The sequence below is a fragment of the Oncorhynchus masou genome, chromosome 6, assembly GCF_036934945.1.
Source record: "Oncorhynchus masou masou isolate Uvic2021 chromosome 6, UVic_Omas_1.1, whole genome shotgun sequence".
In the NCBI taxonomy this organism is placed as follows: Eukaryota; Metazoa; Chordata; class Actinopteri; order Salmoniformes; family Salmonidae; genus Oncorhynchus; species Oncorhynchus masou.
Genome location: NC_088217.1, coordinates 76,400,438 through 76,418,792, shown reverse-complemented (window position 1 = coordinate 76,418,792; position 18,355 = coordinate 76,400,438). Strand labels below are relative to the sequence as shown.

Genomic DNA, 18,355 nt, shown 5'->3' with positions numbered 1-18,355 from the left:
GTGGGAAAGGCAGAATGAGTCCGATCCAAGGTGAGGGGTTGGAAAAAATCCAGGTGGAAAGGTACAAAAACAAAATAACCAAAAGAAAATACAAAAATAAAGAAATTAAAATTACACACTCATCGTCATGTTGGGTGAATACTGTGAAGAGAAAAAGGGAAGGGGGAGGGGGGGGGGGGTAGACATGAGTGAAAAATGTAAACACTACAACATTACATACCAGGTCACCCACCCTGGTTCTTGTGGGGTCAAGGTACAAGGGTCAGGGGTCATCGGCCAGCAGTACTCACACTTTCACTTTGGAATGGGTTGAGGAAGTTTCCACCCATCTCTCCATCGTCCCGCGGCGTCCCGGGAGGGTTGCTCATACCCCCCATGTTGTTAGGAGAGTTCTGGATAGATAGATAGAGAGTAAGAGAACTCTACAAATGTCGCACCACAAGTTATTTGCCCAGCAGCACCAAGACATGTCCCTTTGACTGTAAACCCTGTCGGTTTGAGAGATTCAAGTCAAATGTTGTAGAAAAGGGGATTTATATTCACCTTTGGCAACCCGTCCATGTCCCCAGAGCCTGAGAGAGATGAGATTCAAAACAGTTAAATCCATGTACTGAACATTATGTCACCCTTACGACTGCATTATAACAGGTGTTCATAACCCTGTCACCCACCGAGTGAGCCATTCATGTGGTGAGGTTCCATGGCACCCATAGCTCCCATCGGTCCATCAGGCCCTGGGCCCATAGGGAACTGGAAGACACACACACACACACCATAAAGATGTCTCAGTGAAACTGGAACTTCAGACTGGTTTTATTGCCCCATCTAATCAGCAGGGGGATAAAGTCATACTGTGTCATACTGTATCGTGGTGTCACGCTGCGTGACATCACGCGGTGGAATACGGTGTGTAATGTGACTCACGTTGGGTCTGTTTCCTCCTGGTCCTATAGGGTTCATCATAGTGTATATGTTTTCACTGGAGTTGTTGGAGTCTGGGGGAGACGAACACAATAGCATAACATTAGTCCACAGAGAGAGGCAACACAGTGTCTAAATATAGTACTGGTGCTGGGGGGGGGGGGCTTATTTAAGGGACGCACCACCTGGGCTGGGCATGATGGGAGTTCCGGGCGGCCCCCCTCCTCCTGGAGGACCCTGGGAAACAGTTCAAAAAGGTCACACAATTTCCCATTTCCACAGTTAAGGAACCCTTTTATAACTGACAAGTTATTGAAACCACTAACGGTTGGCTACTCACCACATAGTGGCCGGGAGATGAGGAGGAGTATTGTATCTGTGATGAGAAAAGGGAAACTAGAGGTTAAGGGGTTCATAGTTACCGCCAGGAGAGACTCAACTAACCAGTAGTTCTTTCCTCCAGCAACATGAGGTCAGTAGAGTACCTTTTCAGGCAACATGAGGTCAGTAGAGTACCTTTTCAGGCAACATGAGGTCAGTAGAGTACCTTTTCAGGCAACATGAGGTCAGTAGAGTACCTTTTCAGGCAACATGAGGTCAGTAGAGTACCTTTTCAGGCAACATGAGGTCAGTAGAGTACCTTTTCAGGCAACATGAGGTCAGTATAGTACCTTTTCAGGCAACATGTTAAAATAATAACAATCCTTTTAATGAATGTCATAGATTAAACTGAGCGAGGAGGAAACAACTTACTGAGTTAGCATTGGGACCAGGCCACGGCCCTCTACCACCAGGTCCCCTGAGAGACAGAGAGAAAGTGTAAGTATAGGAAACACTGCCATAAACCAAGAAAACAACAGTTCAACATTCATGATGTCGGGGCCTTCGATATTCAACCATGAAGCTGGTGCTATGGGATAGACTGTATTTCTCCCTATGGAGGGAACACTTACATGTTCATCCCAGGCATAGGACCACCCATGGAGTTAGGAGGGGGTCTCATACCCCCGTAGTTCTACATAGAGAGAAGAGATACACAGTGTCAAAACTATAGAGTGTGTGTGTGTGTATGCGTGCGCACGCACTTACCTGTGGACCCATGGGCCCCATTCCTCGTGGAGCGTTCATTCTCATTGGCCCGCCCATATTAGGATGTCCTATAGGAGAAAAGATGACAAGAACACAGTCTTAACACCAACACACACTGGTAGTTAACATAAAGATACTATGTGATGGTCTAATGGATAATTCGATTCACTTAGCAAACGCTTTTATCCAATGAAACGGTCACCTCCACAGCTAATCCACATATGGCCAGTCTGAACCTGGAAGGCAGGGTTTATGGCAGGCAACAGACTAAACTCTCCTCTAATCTCATTAACTGGGACCCCTGTTAGGTTAAATGGTAATCTCTTAATTTGAACCTGTAATCTCAAGCCAAAACACACACCGAAACCCACACTATCCCATCTTCCACCCAGATGACCCCTAGATCTGTAAGGTCCTGGGGGCACCGGCATTCTCAGAGAGGAACGACACTTGGAAAAACTGCAAGCTTCCATAAAAACACAAGCATGAATAATGTGTACACACACACACACACACACACACACCTTGTGGTCTGGTGGGGTCCATGCTGTTTGGCAGGAGAGGCTGAGAACCAGGGATTCCTCCGGGAGGCTGAGGGAAACAGATGGACGAGAGAAAGGGCGATCGTGAGTATGGACCACCAGCACCTACCTGAAAGTAAAGGTTCAGCTGTATAGGTGAGTGTGTGGTCCATACCTGATTTGGCATTCGGAGTGAGGGGCGGGGTCCACCTGGAAACCGTGGCGACATGAAAGGCTGAGAGAGACCGAGAGAGAGAGTTTGTCATTCTGACTGAAAAGGAGCAGAGCAGACAGATGATGGACAGAGTGTGAATGGAGGATGAGGAGGAAGGGGGGGTGAGAACACAGAAAACTAAAACAACAAGGTATTTTACAGAGGATTTGCTCTCCTCCCTTAGCCTTACATGTAGATCAGTGTGTGGGTTTTGTCTGTCCTGTGCACATGCTCAGTGTGTAGGTCCACAGTGGCTCCTCTTGTTTTATTGACGAGGTGTTGGTGGAGTGTGTCTGTGTGGAGGCTAAAGCTCCCTCCCCCCAGAACAGCTCCAGAGGAGAGAGTCAATTATTAATCTCTCTCTCTCTCTGTGTGTGTGTGTGTTACCTGTCCATGTGGTCCCATGCCGTGGGGGGGCTGTGCGTGAGGAGACTGCTGGGAGCCTGGCGGACCCTGAGAGATGGGAAGAGTGACATCAGAGAGGGGGAGGAGCTAACACAATTACACCTTCAAGAGCAAGGGATGGGATGTGGCAGAGAAGCTAGGCAGAAGCCAATCAGAACACTGAGGGGGAGAGGAGGCCGTTTTTCCTAATCCACGGTGAGGGTGTCTTCACCACTAGAGGGCAATGTTGACACAGCTAAAACGCACAGCTCAGAACGAGTGGATCAAAGGAGCCTACAGCATGGTTGGTCGCCGTCCATCCCACACTGTTCAACATCAGGACATGCAACTAGACTGACGAACTGCAGAGACTGCATGTATGACTTCAGGTTTGTTTTGTGAGTTGTGTGCATCTTCTATTTAAAAAAATAATTATTGGCGAACAAAACACCAAAACACACACACGATAATAGCAACACAGGCATATTTGCAGCAAACAGCTCTTGCTAATGATAAGGCCACTTGTACAAAAAGGACAACACAGGCACACACACCCTCCTCCCTCACTTGTGTTATAAATAGCACTTCCGTGCCTCTCCTCTCTTTTCTCGCTCTCTCACTACTCTTGCCATCTCCCACTCTCACCTACTTCCTCCCTTCCATTATTTCATTCCAGCTCCCTCTAGTTCTCTTCCACTCTCTCTCGCTCTCTAGACAAACAATGAAGTGGTAGCCACAGAAACAAACACATTGAGGCCCCTCTCTCTCCCCCTCTCTCTGTTCCACCTTATCGTCGCTGCTGCCAAATGCCAGTGCTGTCCATCACACTGTCTGGCCGTGTGTGTGTGATATATATATAGAGCGAGAGAAGAGGAGTGTGGGATCACTGGAGGTGGAGAGAAAGAGAGGGAGGTGAAAAAGTGTGAGGAGATGTAGGAAGAGATGGAATAAAGTAATGGATGGTGTAGATGCTTGGAGGACTGGAGAGAGGGATGACAAGAGGGAGTTTAACTATGCGTAAAGTGGGGGGACGAGGGAGGTAGCAGGAGAGGGATGAAGAGGTGTATTACCTGGAAGAATCCAGGCGGCATGGGTCCTCCTGGCATACCATCATTAGGAGGCATATTCCCCATCACAGGACTGGGGGCTGCTGCCGCACTCTGCAACACACACACACACACACACACACACACGCGTTAAAAGATGAAGCACACAATCACACACACTAATAGATGCATTGGGTCTCCCTCAATCTCGCTCCTTCTCTTCCATCCGGCTCATTTCCCTTAAACCCCTCTACCTCCCCTAACATCTGTACTCCTCACCCTCTCCCCTCCCACAGCCCTCACCTCCCCTCCCTCCCTCGGCCCTCATCTCCCCCCCTCCCTCCCTTGGCCCTCATCTCCCCCCCTCCCTCCCTTGGCCCTCATCTCCCCCTCCCTCCCTTGGCCCTCATCTCCCCCTCCCTCCCTTGGCCCTCATCTCCCCCTCCCTCCCACGGCCCGAACCTCCCCCTCCCTCCCACGGCCCGAACCTCCCCCCTCCCTCCCACGGCCCGAACCTCCCCCTCCCTCCCACGGCCCGAACCTCCCCCTCCCTCGGCCCGAACCTCCCCTCACTCCCTCCCTCCCACGGGGCTAGCCTCCCCTCCCTCGGCCCTAACCTCCCCTCCCTCGGCCCTAATCTCCCCCCCTCCCTCCCACGGCCCCCTCCCCTCCCTCCCCCTCCCTCCCTTGGCCCTCATCTCCCCCTCCCTCCCTTGGCCCTCATCTCCCCCTCCCTCCCACGGCCCGAACCTCCCCCTCCCTCCCTCCCACGGCCCGAACCTCCCCTCACTCCCTCCCTCCCTCCCACGGGGCTAGCCTCCCCTCCCTCGGCCCTAACTTCCCCTCCCTCGGCCCTAACCTCCCCTCCCTCCCTCCCTCCCTCCCTCCCACGGCCCGAACCTCCCCTCCCTCCCCCTCCCTCCCTTGGCCCTCATCTCACCCCTCCCTCCCACGGCCCGAACCTCCCCCCCTCCCTCCCTCCCACGGCCCGAACCTCCCCTCACTCCCTCCCTCCCACGGGGCTAGCCTCCCCTCCCTCTGCCCTAACCTCCCCTCCCTCAGCCCCAACCCCCTCCCACGGCCCGAACCTCCCCTCACTCCCTCCCTCCCACGGGGCTAGCCTCCCCCTCCCTCGGCCCTAACCTCCCCCCTCGGCCCTAACCTCCCCCCCTCCTCCCTCCCAACCTCCCCTCCCTCGGCCCTAACCTCCCCTCCCTCGGCCCTAACCTCCCCTCCCTCCCTCCCACGGCCCGAACCTCCCCCTCCCTCCCCCGGCCCTCATCTCCCCCCTCCCTCCCTTGGCCCTCATCTCACCCCTCCCTCCCACGGCCCGAACCTCCCCCTCCCTCCCTCCCACGGCCCGAACCTCCCCTCACTCCCTCCCTCCCACGGGGCTAGCCTCCCCTCCCTCTGCCCTAACCTCCCCCCACGGCCCTAACCTCCTCCCCCCCCCCCTCCCTCCCACGGCCCTAACCTCCTCCCCCCTCCCCCTCCCACGGCCCTAACCCCCTCCCACGGCCCTAACCTCCTCCCCCCTCCCACGGCCCTAACCTCCTCCCCCCCCCCCACGGCCCTAACCCCCCCCCCCCCCACGGCCCTAACCTCCCCTCCCTCCTAACCTCCCCTCCATCCCTCCCACGGCCCTAACCTCCCCTTCCTCAGTTCTTCCCCGTTGCTCTCACTTCCTTTGCTCACTCCTTCTCCCTCTCTCATCTCTTGCAGTAGTTAGTCGAAGCTGTTGCTATGGAGACGAGTCCTTTGCTCCCTGTCCCTCTAGCATCCCCCTCTCAGAGAGAGAGAGAGGTAGGGGAGAGAGAGAGAGTGACGAGTTTTCCGTAACAACCTCTAACCAGGACCTAGTCACCCTAGGCAATATGGTGAGAACTCCACCTATCATACCAGAGGGCAAGGTTCGTATAGAAATACCACTAACCAGGCTACTGGCATCATGCTTGATGAAATCCTAAATATCAATGACAAAACTGTACATCAATACAGCTACATGGTTGACTATCACCCACAAAACCAGAAACACATGTCAACACACACACACACAGTGACAGGAAGCACCACAGGGGAAGGTTAATGTCTGGCTCAGCCTATAGGAATCCACCACCATGAATAATTAATCCACAAATCAAAAAACTGATGATTTGATTGGGTGATGATGTGGCTCACCGATACTGAGTGGAATTGATCTATCCAGCCCCCCTCCCCTCCAAAGAGTGGAAGAGGAAAAAAAATCTATGAACTTAGAAAACAGCATATCTGAGCCCCCTGCCAGAATGCCAGACATGGACACAGACATGGACACAGACAGAATGCCAGACATGGATATGGACACAGACAGAATGCCAGACATGGATATAGACACAGACAGAATGCCAGACATGGATATAGACACAGACAGAATGCCAGGACTGGATTAAGACCTCTATTCCATTATCTCCACACACTGACGATAGCGACACACACAAACACACACGCCAAGGGAAGAGGCGGGACGAAGACACACACAAACACACACTTGGGCCTGTCACTCACGTAATCATGGAAGGCCTTGGCCTCACTGGAGTGTTCGCAGTTCTCCCGTCTGTCCGGCGCAGCGCAATACAAATCCCAGAATACACTGCAACGGGAAACAGAGGAAGAGGGTTCATGTCAGGGAGCACCTGATGAGCCAATAGAGGCGGTAAAGTGTTCAATCGAACGCCACCAAAGCAATTGAATTGCCATGGAAATGCATGAAGGACCGTGGGGGAAAGATTCATTGCCCCCCCAGCTAAATTAGCCTACATCTGCGTTCCACCGACATCTATATACAGTACATCAGTTATTCACCATCCTACTCTCACTTGCCATCTATCACACTGACATGTGCACTCACTCACACGTACAGTTGAATTCGGAAGTTTACATGCACCCTAGCCAAATACATTTAAACTACATTTTTCACAATTCCTGACATTTAATCCTAGTAAAAAAGGTCAGTTAGGAACACCACTTTATTTTAAGAATGTGAAATGTCAGAATAATAGGAGAGAGAATAATTTATTTCAGCTTTTATTTCTTTCATCACATTCCCAGTGGGTCAGAGGTTTACATATACTCAATTAGTATTTGGTAGCATTGCCTTAAATTGTTTAACTTGGGTCAAACGTTTCAGGTAGCCTTCCACAAGCGCCCCACAATAAGTTGAGTGAATGTTGGCCCATTCCTCCTGACAGGGCTGGTGTAAAAGAGTCAGGTTTGTAGGCCTCCTTGCTCGCACACACTTTTTCAGTTCTGCCCACAAATGTTCTATAGGATTGAGGTCAAGGCTTTGTGATGGCCACTCCAAGCCATTTTGTCACAACTTTGGAAATATGCTTGGGGTCATTGTCCATTTGGAAGACCCATTTAACACCAAGCTTCAACTTCCTGACTGATGTCTTGAGATGTTGCTTCAATATATCCACATAATTTTCCTTCCTCATGACGCCATTTATTTTGTGTAGTGCACCAGTAACTCCTGCAACAAACACCCCCACAACATGATGCTGCCACCCCCGTGCTTCACGGTTGGGATGGTGTTCTTTGGCTTGTAAGCCTCCCCTTTTTCCTTCAAACAGATCTATGGTCATATGGCCAAACAGTTCTATTTTTGTTTCATCGGACCAGACGACATTTCTCCAAAAAGTGCGATCTTTGTCCCCATGTGCAGTTGCAAACCGTAGTCTGGCTTTTTTGTGGCGGTTTTGGAGCAGTGGCTTCTTCCCTGCTGAGCGGCCTTTCAGGTTGTGTCAATGTAGGACTCATTTTACTGTGGATATTTACTTTTGTACCAATTTCCTCCAGCATCTTCACCTTTGCTGTTGTTCTGGGATTGATTTGCACTTTTCGCACAAAAGTACGTTCATCTCTAGGAGACAGAACGTGTCTCTTTCCTAAGCACTATGACGGCTGCGTGGTCCCATGGTGTTTATACTTGCGTACTATTGTTTGTACAGATGAACGTGGTACCTCAGGTGTTTGGAAATTGCTCCCAAAGATGAACCAGACTTGTGGAGGTCTACAATTGTTTTTCTGAGGTCTTGGCTGATTCCTCTTGATTTTCCCATGATGGCAAGCAGAGGCACTGAGTTTGAAGATAGGCCTTGAAATACATCCACAGGTACACCTCCAATTGACTCAAATAATGTCAATTAGCTTATCAGAAGTTTCTAACGCCATTACATCATTTTCTGGACTTTCCAAGCTGTTTAAAGGCACAGTCAACATAGTGTATGTAAACTTCTGACCCACTGGAATTGTGATACAGTGAATTATAAGTGAAATAATCTTGTCTGTAAACAATTGTTGGAAAAATTACTTGTTTCGTGCACAAAGTAGATGTCCTAACTGACTTGCCAAAACTATAGTTTGTTATAAACAAGACATTTGTGGAGTGGTTGAAAAAGGAGTTTTAATGACTCCAACCGAAGTGTATGTAAACTTCTGACTTCAACTGCATGCATCTGAATGTAAATGATATTCTAATGGAATAGAGAAACGTGTGAACACAAGAAGATGCAAGGGGCTGAGATACTCACCACCACCACGAGTGCAGGAATCCAGGAGGCTCCCCTAACGTAATATTCTTTTCCCATCGTATCTGAAAGAGAGAAAGCAACATGCTGTCTAGTTCTAAACTCAGCAGGGGAGGAGACTGTCAGGGTGGGTGTGTGTCTAGAGTACATGTGAAACTCATTCTACTGAGGGCTGAGAGTCTGCGGGTTCTCACGCCTCCTTTGTACTCGAATAATGAATTAAGGTCACTGATTAGTGAAGAACTCCCCTCACCTGGTTGTCTAGGTCTTAATTGAAAGGAAAAACCAAAAACCCTTAGACACTCGGCCCTCCGTGGAATGAGTTTGACACCCCTGGCCTAGAGGTTAAGAACACATAATCAGCCTGTCTCAGCAAGTCGATGCTGTCCCTCTTTCTCGACCACGCTCTCTCTCTCGCTCGCCTCCTTTCCCTACCTCTCAGTCAATGCCCTCTGAGATAGTTAAACCTCGTTCTAACTCTTCGTCAGCACCGTCCTTCCCTCTCGTGGTCTCCCTCTAGGCTACCGCTACCTGTCCACATCTCTACCTCAGTCAGTATACCTTTCTCCCACTGCCTCCCTCTAGGCTACCGCTACCTGTCCACATCTCTACCTCAGTCTCCCTCTAGGCTACCGCTACCTGTCCACATCTCTACCTCAGTCTCCCTCTCAGTCAGTATACCTTTCTCCCACTGTCTCCCTCTAGGCTACCGCTACCTGTCCACATCTCTACCTCAGTCTCCCTCTCAGTCAGTATACCTTTCTCCCACTGTCTCCCTCTAGGCTACCGCTACCTGTCCACATCTCTACCTCAGTCTCCCTCTCAGTCAGTATACCTTTCTCCCACTGCCTCCCTCTAGGCTACCGCTACCTGTCCACATCTCTACCTCAGTCTCCCTCTAGGCTACCGCTACCTGTCCACATCTCTACCTCAGTCTCCCTCTAGGCTACCGCTACCTGTCCACATCTCTACCTCAGTCTCCCTCTCAGTCAGTATACCTTTCTCCCACTGTCTCCCTCTAGGCTACCGCTACCTGTCCACATCTCTACCTCAGTCTCCCTCTCAGTCAGTATACCTTTCTCCCACTGTCTCCCTCTAGGCTACCGCTACCTGTCCACATCTCTACCTCAGTCTCCCTCTAGGCTACCGCTACCTGTCCACATCTCTACCTCAGTCTCCCTCTCAGTCAGTATACCTTTCTCCCACTGTCTCCCTCTAGGCTACCGCTACCTGTCCACATCTCTACCTCAGTCTCCCTCTAGGCTACCGCTACCTGTCCACATCTCTACCTCAGTCTCCCTCTAGGCTACCGCTACCTGTCCACATCTCTACCTCAGTCTCCCTCTCAGTCAGTATACCTTTCTCCCACTGCCTCCCTCTAGGCTACCGCTACCTGTCCACATCTCTACCTCAGTCTCCCTCTCAGTCAGTATACCTTTCTCCCACTGTCTCCCTCTAGGCTACCGCTACCTGTCCACATCTCTACCTCAGTCTCCCTCTCAGTCAGTATACCTTTCTCCCACTGTCTCCCTCTAGGCTACCGCTACCTGTCCACATCTCTACCTCAGTCTCCCTCTAGGCTACCGCTACCTGTCCACATCTCTACCTCAGTCTCCCTCTCAGTCAGTATACCTTTCTCCCACTGTCTCCCTCTAGGCTACCGCTACCTGTCCACATCTCTACCTCAGTCTCCCTCTCAGTCAGTATACCTTTCTCCCACTGTCTCCCTCTAGGCTACCGCTACCTGTCTGTCCACATCTCTACCTCAGTCTCCCTCTAGGCTACCGCTACCTGTCCACATCTCTACCTCAGTCTCCCTCTAGGCTACCGCTACCTGTCCACATCTCTACCTCAGTCTCCCTCTCAGTCAGTATACCTTTCTCCCACTGTCTCCCTCTAGGCTACCGCTACCTGTCCACATCTCTACCTCAGTCTCCCTCTAGGCTACCGCTACCTGTCCACATCTCTACCTCAGTCTCCATCTCAGTCAGTATACCTTTCTCCCACTGTCTCACTCCAGTCCCTTACTGGGAAGGAGCAAAGTAGGACAGAAAAGTGTGTGCGTCGTACCTCTGACAAGAAGGTCTGTGCAGACTTCTGTGCTCCTACATGCAGCAGGTACTCATATACGTACAGCGCTAACCTGCAACACAGAACAGGACATTGCATTAGCAAAATTATAGAAAAATCCATAGGAGTTAGCATTAGCAAAGATCTGGATGAGGATTACACAAACCTACTAGAACAACAAGGCTGACCGTGTGAGCAGGGCCAGCTCCAGGCCCAGGACGCTAGGTTGTTTTTGGGAACTCAGTCAGGGTCTCAACTTACTGTTGCGATAGTAGTAGAATACACAAGGTGCAAGTTCGAAATTTGGTTGTGCATCAGCAATTTCAGCTAACAATTTTTTTGATTTATTTACCAATCTAAACTTGTAGTAATCATGGCAAAATACCGACCAGGTATGTGCCTAGGGTCCCCAATTGATTTTGTTAGTTTTTGTCACTCAGATATCATTGAAACCCTTTCCATCCGGAGCATTCTAATTTTGTAATAACAGTTAAACAATGGTTTAAAGCCTTAATAACACTGCCGTCCAATCACTAAATGTATTTCTGTAAACTGCCATTTACACATGACAACATGAACTACAAATAGATAGAATTGGATTAGGGATTTATGGGCGGGAACCTTTTTTGACTTCAATGAAAGGTCACGGCGCAAATCCTCCATTTGCCTCAGTGCCCTGGTAGATGACTGGAAGGAGAGTGGATCGAGTGATATTTTGACAGCTTCAAAGTGAAACCCAGCAGGTGGATCAGATGAGGAAAGAAAGTTGCTACTCCCTCCGTCTCTGAATTTTTTGGGGCCATTTCTTTCTAGCTGGCAAAACAAGTGAGCTAGATTTTCTGTGTACTGTCAATAACATAGCTAAGTTTGTCGCTGATATGGGCTAGTAAAAAAAAAAAATGGCAGGTAGACTAGCGGTTAAGAGCGTTGGGCCAGTAACCAAAAGGTTGCTGGTTCGAATCCCTGAGCTGACTACATGAAAAAATAATCTGTTGATATGCCCTTGAGCAAGGCAATTAACCCTAACAGCTCCTGTAAGTCGGTCTGGATAAGAGTGTCTGCTAAATGACTCAAATGTCAATTAAAACAGATTGACCACTGTGCTCACACTGGTTTCACTTCACTTGCAGTGAAATATGTGAGCTGGCCAGATCAGGCTGGTTTAGGGAGGTTAAGGAAATACAGTATTCTTGATGCATGTCCCCCTGCCCCCACAGGTCTAAGACACTTCCCAGTGTTGCTCCCTGGCCTCCCAACGCCCCTCCCCAGACCGCTTCCAACCTTGCCTCTTCCCTTCTGGCCCCCCCCCCCCCACTGGCCTTGCTTCCTAGTCCTACCAGCCTCCAGGTCCACCACAGCTACTCTGAGATAGCTGACTCCTCTGCCCACCAGAGGCCCCCACCTTGGCTCCTCCATGACTTTCTCCTGTATGTTCCTCACCCTTGTATGTTGTCCTTTCCTTTCCCCATATATCCTGCCTACCAGCCTGCCTACATGTTTGAGTCAGAACTCTCATGGCCTTGGACATGTAAAGACTAAAATAATGTGGGGCTTTTAAATGGTTCCCGTTCTGATTCCTCACGTGATAGGCCTAGTGTAATGAGTGTAATGAATGTACAGAAGAAATTGAAGGTGTAAAAGCCATTAAGTCATTACAAATACATTTTGATGACAATATCTCTAAAGGTGGTTGTATTTAATGTTCTGGCTATGATGGAGATATATTTTTTTACAGGTTTGAATGAGACAATGTCCTCCCTAATGTTATTCTTTCAATAAAGTTCTTGAATTATTAATTTTACATTACTTGTTTATGACTCTCCTTATCATGTCATTTTTTGGTGCAGATGTGTTGAATATACTATGCAGATAAGTGTCCGATCAATGAACATTTACATATAAAATAAAGTTAAATATCATTGGTCACTAAAACAATTTAAGCACAGTAAAAAATGTATTTCTATTCTGATTTTCAATTCTTACGAAACAAGAGACTCAATATGCGCTAAGTTTTTTTCAATCTTCATTAGAAAGGGTTGTAAATTGCAGTTATTGGGGGGGGGTATAGATTTCCATATAACATACATTTTCATAGGTGTTCTTTCTTGACTGATTGTCATTTGAAAGGGCAGTTCCTGAGCTTTCAAAATAGGTATCATGTATTAATTTACTCATTAATGCACGCCGAGGTCATGATCCAGTGGAACATTCTGCTCAGGCGGGAAAGGGTTAACATGGCATAAGTCAAAGTGTAGAACTGCTGTAAATTTGCTTCAAAAGCTACAATATGTTACTTTTTGGGTGACCTGACAAAAGTCATAGAAAAGTGAGTTACAGATCTGTGTGTGCAGATTCTATGCACGCTATTTCTATGCTTCCCATTTTTACTTTTTGATTTTGTACACCAGCTTCAAACAGCTGAAAGTGAAATACTTTTGTTTATGGAAACAATTTCACAGCTGTTTAGATGGTACAATGATTCTCTACACTATACTTGCTTGTTTTGTCAGACGGAAATTAGGCAAACTATTTGAATTTTAAGAGAAATTTCTGCATAGTGCCTCTTTAAAACATTTCACCCCATGACAAAATGGGTAGAATTGCAGGAAAGTAACTAAGAAAATGTTTTATACCACATGGCAAAATTTGTAGAATGGCATGAAATTTTTCATAAAATTGCTAAAATGTTTCTTCGCAAAATATGTAGAACTGCAGAAAAATGTATTTAAAACTGCAGCACTTTCTACACCACATGGGTAAGTGTCCATGCGAATGTTTTGCCCGCGAGGTGGACCCTCCACCCCAATAAAATCTCACTTAGGGCCCCCGATAGGCTATAGCTGGCCCTGTGTATGTCAGACCTGGGTTAAAATACTATTGCAAATATCTGAATTACCTTCACATTTCAAGTAAATATTCAGATATTTTTTTTATTTGAAAAGACAAGTAGTTGAATATTTGAATGCTGTGGGGAAATACATTTGGAAGGTATTGGCATGTATTGGAAAATAAGGTAAATACGTTTAAATGGAATCACTTTTTGACCAGATCCCCTTTAATTTAAAAATTTGTATATATATTTTTTTAAATAAATTCATATACATATTGGACCATGACCTAAATGGTCAGAAAGTGACTTCTTACACCTGAATACGAAACATCCAGGAGATTATGGTGCTCAATGTTGACCCATTTTACATACCACGAGACAGCCATGTCTTCATCATTGGAAAAGATAAACAGTTGAGTTAGATTTTTTTTTAAATAGTACATACAAAAACAGGGTTGTCAAACTATTTTATAATTTCATAAAAACTTATTTTATTTTTAATTCGCATATGTTGTAGCTTAGACCTTTCATCATCTGAGGTTTGTGTTGTGCCTGCCATCAGTTGAGCCTCAACAGCTTGTGAATAAAATAGAAGTAGTTGAGTCGGCCCATATTATTTGAAAATACACAGAAAATAAGTACTTAAATAACAAAATACACATGTATTTGAACCCAGGTCTGATGTGTGAGTCGTAAGGGCTGTCTCACAGGACCATAAATAGCTGAGGGGTGTTCCCACCCTGTGATCACAGATAAAACAACTGGTGAGACAGGACAAACACACTGCCAGAGAAGAGTATGAATCCTCTTAAGAGCAGGAGGCAATTGTGAGGTTGCAGCTCTTCAGACAGGTGAGCCTGTGATTTATGAGCCAGGATGTCAGAGGTAGTGGTTCTCTCTCTCACACACACACACACACACACACACAAAACTGTCTGAGGCTGCCTGGTGGTGTAGTAGAGTTTACTGTCTGTCTTGGGTCAGCTAGGCCTCCCTCTCACACACCTGACCAATGTGACCACTGCACAGGGCACTCAATGATTTGAAAGTCACTTAGCTCTTTGAGACTGCTGGTTTAGTGTGCGTCTCTCTGCACACACACAAGCACAAAGCTTTGTCAGTGCTGTAGGGGTAAAAATAATAAATAACAGGCGGGCAAACTGATCAGCGGTCACGGTGAATAAAGTCACACTGCCTATACTTTCAATGATTTTTCCCCCAAAAGGTGGGGAAATGTAGCCAGAACACCAGGGTTAACACCCCTTCTCTCATGCTACGTGCCATGGGATCTTTTAGTGGCCACAGTCAGGACACTTAACATCCCACCCGAAAGACGGCACTCTACACAGGGTAACGTCCCCAATCACTGCCCTGGGGCATTGGAATTTTTCTTTAGACCAGAGGAAAGAGTGCCTCTGCTTAGCTTCAGAGGCAAGCCAGAAGTGGGATGCATGGTGGGGGTAAACTGCTTTTACCCTCCACTACACCACACCACTGACTTTGGTTAGTGTAGGTCTACTCTCTCACATACACACCATGTCTTCTCCTGACCGTTTACAGAAGGCTACGGTTAACAGAAACTACTGATCTCCCCCACAAGGGCACTGATGAAATGTGTATGTGTGATGAGAGGCCTGTGTGTGTGTGCGCGGGGTGGGGGGGCTATGTGCACCTGGTCTGCTGCATTATTTAAGCTCACGCATTGAGAGGAAGAGTTTCTTGAGCTGCAACACTGGGAGATGTTTTGATGGGAAGGTAGTGTCTCTGCACACACGCACAATTACTCAGTCAGCAAAGGGACAGCTAACTCCTCCCTCAGTCCCTTTCGCTCTCACACAAACTTCCCCCCTGATGTTCGCCACCAGTATACCTGACATCCTGCCTGCGGCTGCAGACAAAACCCCTCTTTAAACACGGATAAGCCAGCCCACCGACACACACACACACACTCTCCCCCCCTTCTCACAGACCGAAAAACACACACATTATTCTAGCTCAGAGCGACCGCACACACCACTCCAACTCACAGCACAGAGCAACCGCTTCAGTCAGACACTCAATAATTCAACACAGAAGAGGGAGATGAGGACTTGGAAGAGAGGAAGGGAGAACTGAGCATTGGAGACGAGGGGAAGAAAGGAGAGGAGACAGGGGAGGAGAGGGAGGGGAGGTAGAATAATAGAGACAGAGGGGAGGAAAATCAACAAAAGTTTGCCTTCTGAGCAAAGCTATGGTCTGCCCAGAGCTCAAGTGCTGAGGTTGATTCATAAAATCAGTTAGGCTAGATTGTAGAGATTAACATACTATTATCAAGCACAGCAGCGACATAGACATAAGGAGCAGACAAATGTTTTGACAATTTATTTGCACATCTAAGGGACAAGGCTTAGAACCGTGTTTATTGAAATATGGACTGAAGTGTGAGGAAAAGCATGGACAAATAATGAGGTATTGGCTTTGTTGACATTTGGAAAGAAACAGGGAAAAAAGAGCCACCAACAGCTTGTCAGTAAAGTTCAAATAAATCAGTATGAATAGCCTAGTAGTTGTGTTGTTCACGGTGCATAATTTTGAGTATCTGGTTCTGCAGGTCATCACAAAAAAATAAAAGAAATCTCTTTAGAAACCAAATAACACATTTTGAGACAAGCATGTTCAGGAACTAAACATAAATGCAACACAGTAGCACTAGTGGATAAGATAACGTTTCTGTCGTACTAGCAGCCAGTTCAGTGGAACAGCATCCTTCACGGACAAAACGGCTCCCGTAGCTAGCAGACAAAGGGATAGGTAAGCTACCGCTAACTGAGCTAGCACACTGCCTATAGTTTAACTCAACTATTCTGCTAAATGCTCAGCATAGTGGCCAATTTTAAAATGACAGAAAACCTAGTTTTATAAAAGGACACGCATTTTACTCTTTAATAAGGGCTAAACAAACTGTTTGGACACAAAGTTATCATACTTGCCGCTAGCTAGCTCCTAGCCTACCTAGCAGTAACTCGCGTATGAAGGTACACATTCATACAATGTAGAGTGAGTTCGAATAGCTCCTTTTTGGAACGTTGGGCACTCCTTTGTTACATTGAAACAAAACCGGTTACATTGGTTTCAACTTTGTAAAAGCTATCAGTCAGCTACGTTATTTCACCATAAACTAATCCCAGGCTTCCTGAAACACACAAGCATCTTCACGAATGCATTGTTCCCAATACCCAGAGAGGTAGGGATGCTCTTTTCCACTCAATTCTAAAATGCAACGTATTGCACAGACAGTTTTAAAACAAACGAATTTGCCAATGTTGCTTAATATCTCCAATGTCATACATTAAGTTATTATGCTGTACCGGGTGAGAATGAAACTAGTAGGAATGGATACCTTAGTAGTAAGCTAACGTTAGCTAGGCTAGCAATCAACCCATAATAACTGATTGCTTGTTAGGGAGGGCTACAAGACTTCACCGATGCAAGAAAACAACCTGAAAAACAAAGAACCAAAACTACGAAGAGAGCATTTCGTATCCTATTCTGCACCCTTTCTATGACAACAAGCGAGGTGGTGTATGTGAGCGTTGGAGATAACAGTAGATATCCTAGCATTAGTGTCTCTAGCTAGTGTTTGTGACATTGCACTATTCCCACTTACTTTTCTCTTGCTTGGTTATCTGAGGGCACAACAGCACCTTTCCCCTTGGCGTACATCCTTGAAGCTGGTTTCGATACTTTTTATTCAGTCCGGTTCCGACACCTGTCAAAGAAAGCGACCACTTACGATCTCCATAGCTACACAGCAGTAGTGTTCTCTCTCTCACTGTGCCCCGGTGTCTTTTTTTCTAGCAGGCTACATCCATCCTCAACATTGCCGATCCGAACAGGGGCTGCTGCCGTCGCGGGGAGCTTGAAACCGTCTGTTGGTGATCGTTTTTTTTTGTGTCGCTGTTCCAGGGTTTTACCCACGCTCCCCCTGTTATAGAATAGTGGGGGCTTCTTAAAGGGATAGATCCCTTTTGGTTTATTTGCCAAACTAAATTATGATAGACTGGTCAGTGTTCTTCATTCCTGTGCCTGGAGACCCACATGGGTGTGTGCAGGGTTTTGATATAGCACAGCACTAACATACCTCTTTTAACAGTACCTTACTGTGCCCACATGGATCTGTGTGCTCTGTAAGGTATGTTTTCCGGCCAGGAATGGAATATAACAGCTCTGTGTGTCCTGTTTAGATATAGTTCTATGGCTGTGTCTACACAGTAAGATAAATTCTGATCATTTTGCCACTAATTGGTCTTTTTACGAATCCCATCAGATCTTTTTCAGAGCGGATCTGTTTGGTGAAAGGACCAATTCAGTGGAGAAAAACAGATCAGAATTTGGCTGCTTGTCTAAACACAGCCCATGTGTCGTGTGAGGGAATAATGAATCAAATGTGTTTTGTATACCAAATATGAAGTTGAGGGATGTGTGTGTGTGTCCTGTCCCTTTAAGAATGTGTGTGAGTGTGGGTGCAGTGGCTGGGTGAGTGTGTGTGCAGGAGCGAAGTGATCTGCTTAAATGTTGCTCATCTGTGGGAAGGACACACTGACTGCATGCATGTGTCATTCTTGGGGTTAGCCACCTCCACTGTTTTCTACAGGACACACATAAGCAAACACATTGTCTAAAAAAAGGGGGAAAGAGAAGAGAGAGTGCAGAGCTCGGACACACAAACACTG

General features: G+C 47.4%; 1 protein-coding gene across 2 annotated transcripts; it reads right to left on the bottom strand.

Annotated features, from left to right (window-relative positions):
- Positions 1-22: 22 nt before the first annotated feature.
- Positions 23-17,563, bottom strand: LOC135542673 (single-stranded DNA-binding protein 3-like). Of its 2 annotated transcripts, none has more exons than XM_064969795.1 (18): positions 17,290-17,563; positions 10,814-10,886; positions 8,747-8,808; positions 6,720-6,804; positions 4,200-4,289; positions 3,133-3,198; positions 2,707-2,766; positions 2,535-2,601; positions 2,011-2,078; positions 1,875-1,936; positions 1,675-1,720; positions 1,262-1,297; positions 1,107-1,158; positions 925-995; positions 672-750; positions 544-572; positions 291-392; positions 23-141 (listed from the first exon to the last, which is right to left on the bottom strand). In XM_064969795.1, exons 1-18 carry the CDS (start codon positions 17,343-17,345, stop codon positions 112-114), a joined length of 1,134 nt encoding a protein of 377 aa, XP_064825867.1. In that variant the 5' UTR covers positions 17,346-17,563; the 3' UTR covers positions 23-111. The 2 variants fall into 2 exon arrangements, with proteins under 2 accessions (XP_064825867.1, XP_064825866.1); XM_064969794.1 differs by having other exon boundaries at positions 1,104-1,158; positions 17,290-17,562.
- Between the last annotated feature and the right edge of the window lie 792 nt (positions 17,564-18,355).